This window comes from Neophocaena asiaeorientalis, unplaced genomic scaffold, assembly GCF_003031525.2.
Source record: "Neophocaena asiaeorientalis asiaeorientalis breed wild unplaced genomic scaffold, Neophocaena_asiaeorientalis_V1.1 scaffold825, whole genome shotgun sequence".
Classification (NCBI taxonomy): domain Eukaryota; kingdom Metazoa; phylum Chordata; class Mammalia; order Artiodactyla; family Phocoenidae; genus Neophocaena; species Neophocaena asiaeorientalis.
In genome coordinates, this window is record NW_020173937.1 from 436,646 (window position 1) to 437,829 (window position 1,184).

Sequence of the window (1,184 nt, forward strand, 5' to 3'; positions counted from 1 at the left end):
CGCTCCGAGCCAGGGGCTTGGTCACCAGGCAGACAGGCGGACTCGACGAGTGGGCGCGGGGCACTGACCCCGCCCAGGGCCGCACGGCGGGAGTGCCCACCACAGGGTGAGCCGGCCCAGGACGCCCCAGCCCCTACCCGCTCCCCGGAATGCCTCGGCGGCCCACCTTGTACCCCTTCCTCTTCTTCAGCCGCTTCTTGTTCAGCTTTTTGCACGCGTACATCTTCCCGGTGGCCTTCATCTGGCAGGCAGACACCTCCCCAAAGCCCCCCCGCCCCAGGACCCTGAAGTCCAGGAACCAGTCCTCGCCCACGGGCTGGGCCTCCAACCACTTCCACTGCAGGAAGCGCTGGAAGTACAGGCTGTCCAGGTACTGCTGGAAGGGGGCCTGGCTCAGGTGCGCCAGGGTGGCCTGCAGGAGGGGCTGGAAGAGCCCGTCCCCGGCCCCCGCCGGCCCCTCCCGGACCTGTGCCACCATCTCCTTGTCCAGGAAGCCGCAGAAGAGCTTGGCCTGGGGGTCCAGGTACTCGGCCCGGATGGCCTGGGCCTTCTGCGGCCGGAGATCGTCACCGGCGGTGTTGTAGACCTCGATGTCCCTCCAGAGCTCCAGGGCCGGCACGTGCTGCCCGTGGGCCTGCAGGAACTGCTGGAAGAGCCGCTTGCCGATGGGCTGCTCCGAGCACACGTTCTCGAAGCCCAGGTCCAGGCTCGCCTGGAGCGCCCCGCACTTGGACAGCGGGGGCAGCTTGAGCCGGGCCAAGTACTTCCTGTCCCGGGAGGTCGGGCCGCTGCTCGCGTCGAAGCTGGCCCGGGCAGCAATGAAGGCCGAGTTGGCCACCACCGTCTCCAGGGACCCGAAATCCATCCCGGCGCCGGCCTCCCTCCGCGTCCGGCTCCCACGTCCCAAGCCGGCCTAACCCACTGCCCTTGGCCTCTGGCCCGTTCCCACCCTCTGGGGACAGGAGGATGGCCAGGCACCGGGAGCCCCAGGAAGCCCGCTGACCCAGCTCAGGCGAAATCCCGGCTGGAGTGGAGGACGCGCAGGGCGGGAGCAGGTGCCAGAAAAAGACAATCCCTAAGCCGCTCGCAGACGGATTAGACGGGCCACCCTGCCCCGCTCCTTCCCACGGGGAAGGACACACCTGGCCCCAGGCCCAGCACACAGGAGCCCCGAGCCTCCCCGT

General features: G+C 69.4%; 1 protein-coding gene across 1 annotated transcript in view; it reads right to left on the reverse strand.

Moving 5' to 3' along the window:
• Window positions 1-865, reverse strand: part of GRK1 (G protein-coupled receptor kinase 1) — a 19,071-nt gene extending 18,206 nt beyond the window's left edge. Inside the window, exon 1 of the mRNA XM_024752643.1 lies at window positions 167-865. Coding sequence (XP_024608411.1) covers window positions 167-865 — 699 coding nt within the window. The remainder of the gene's footprint in view (window positions 1-166) is intronic.
• Window positions 866-1,184: the final 319 nt, after the last annotated feature.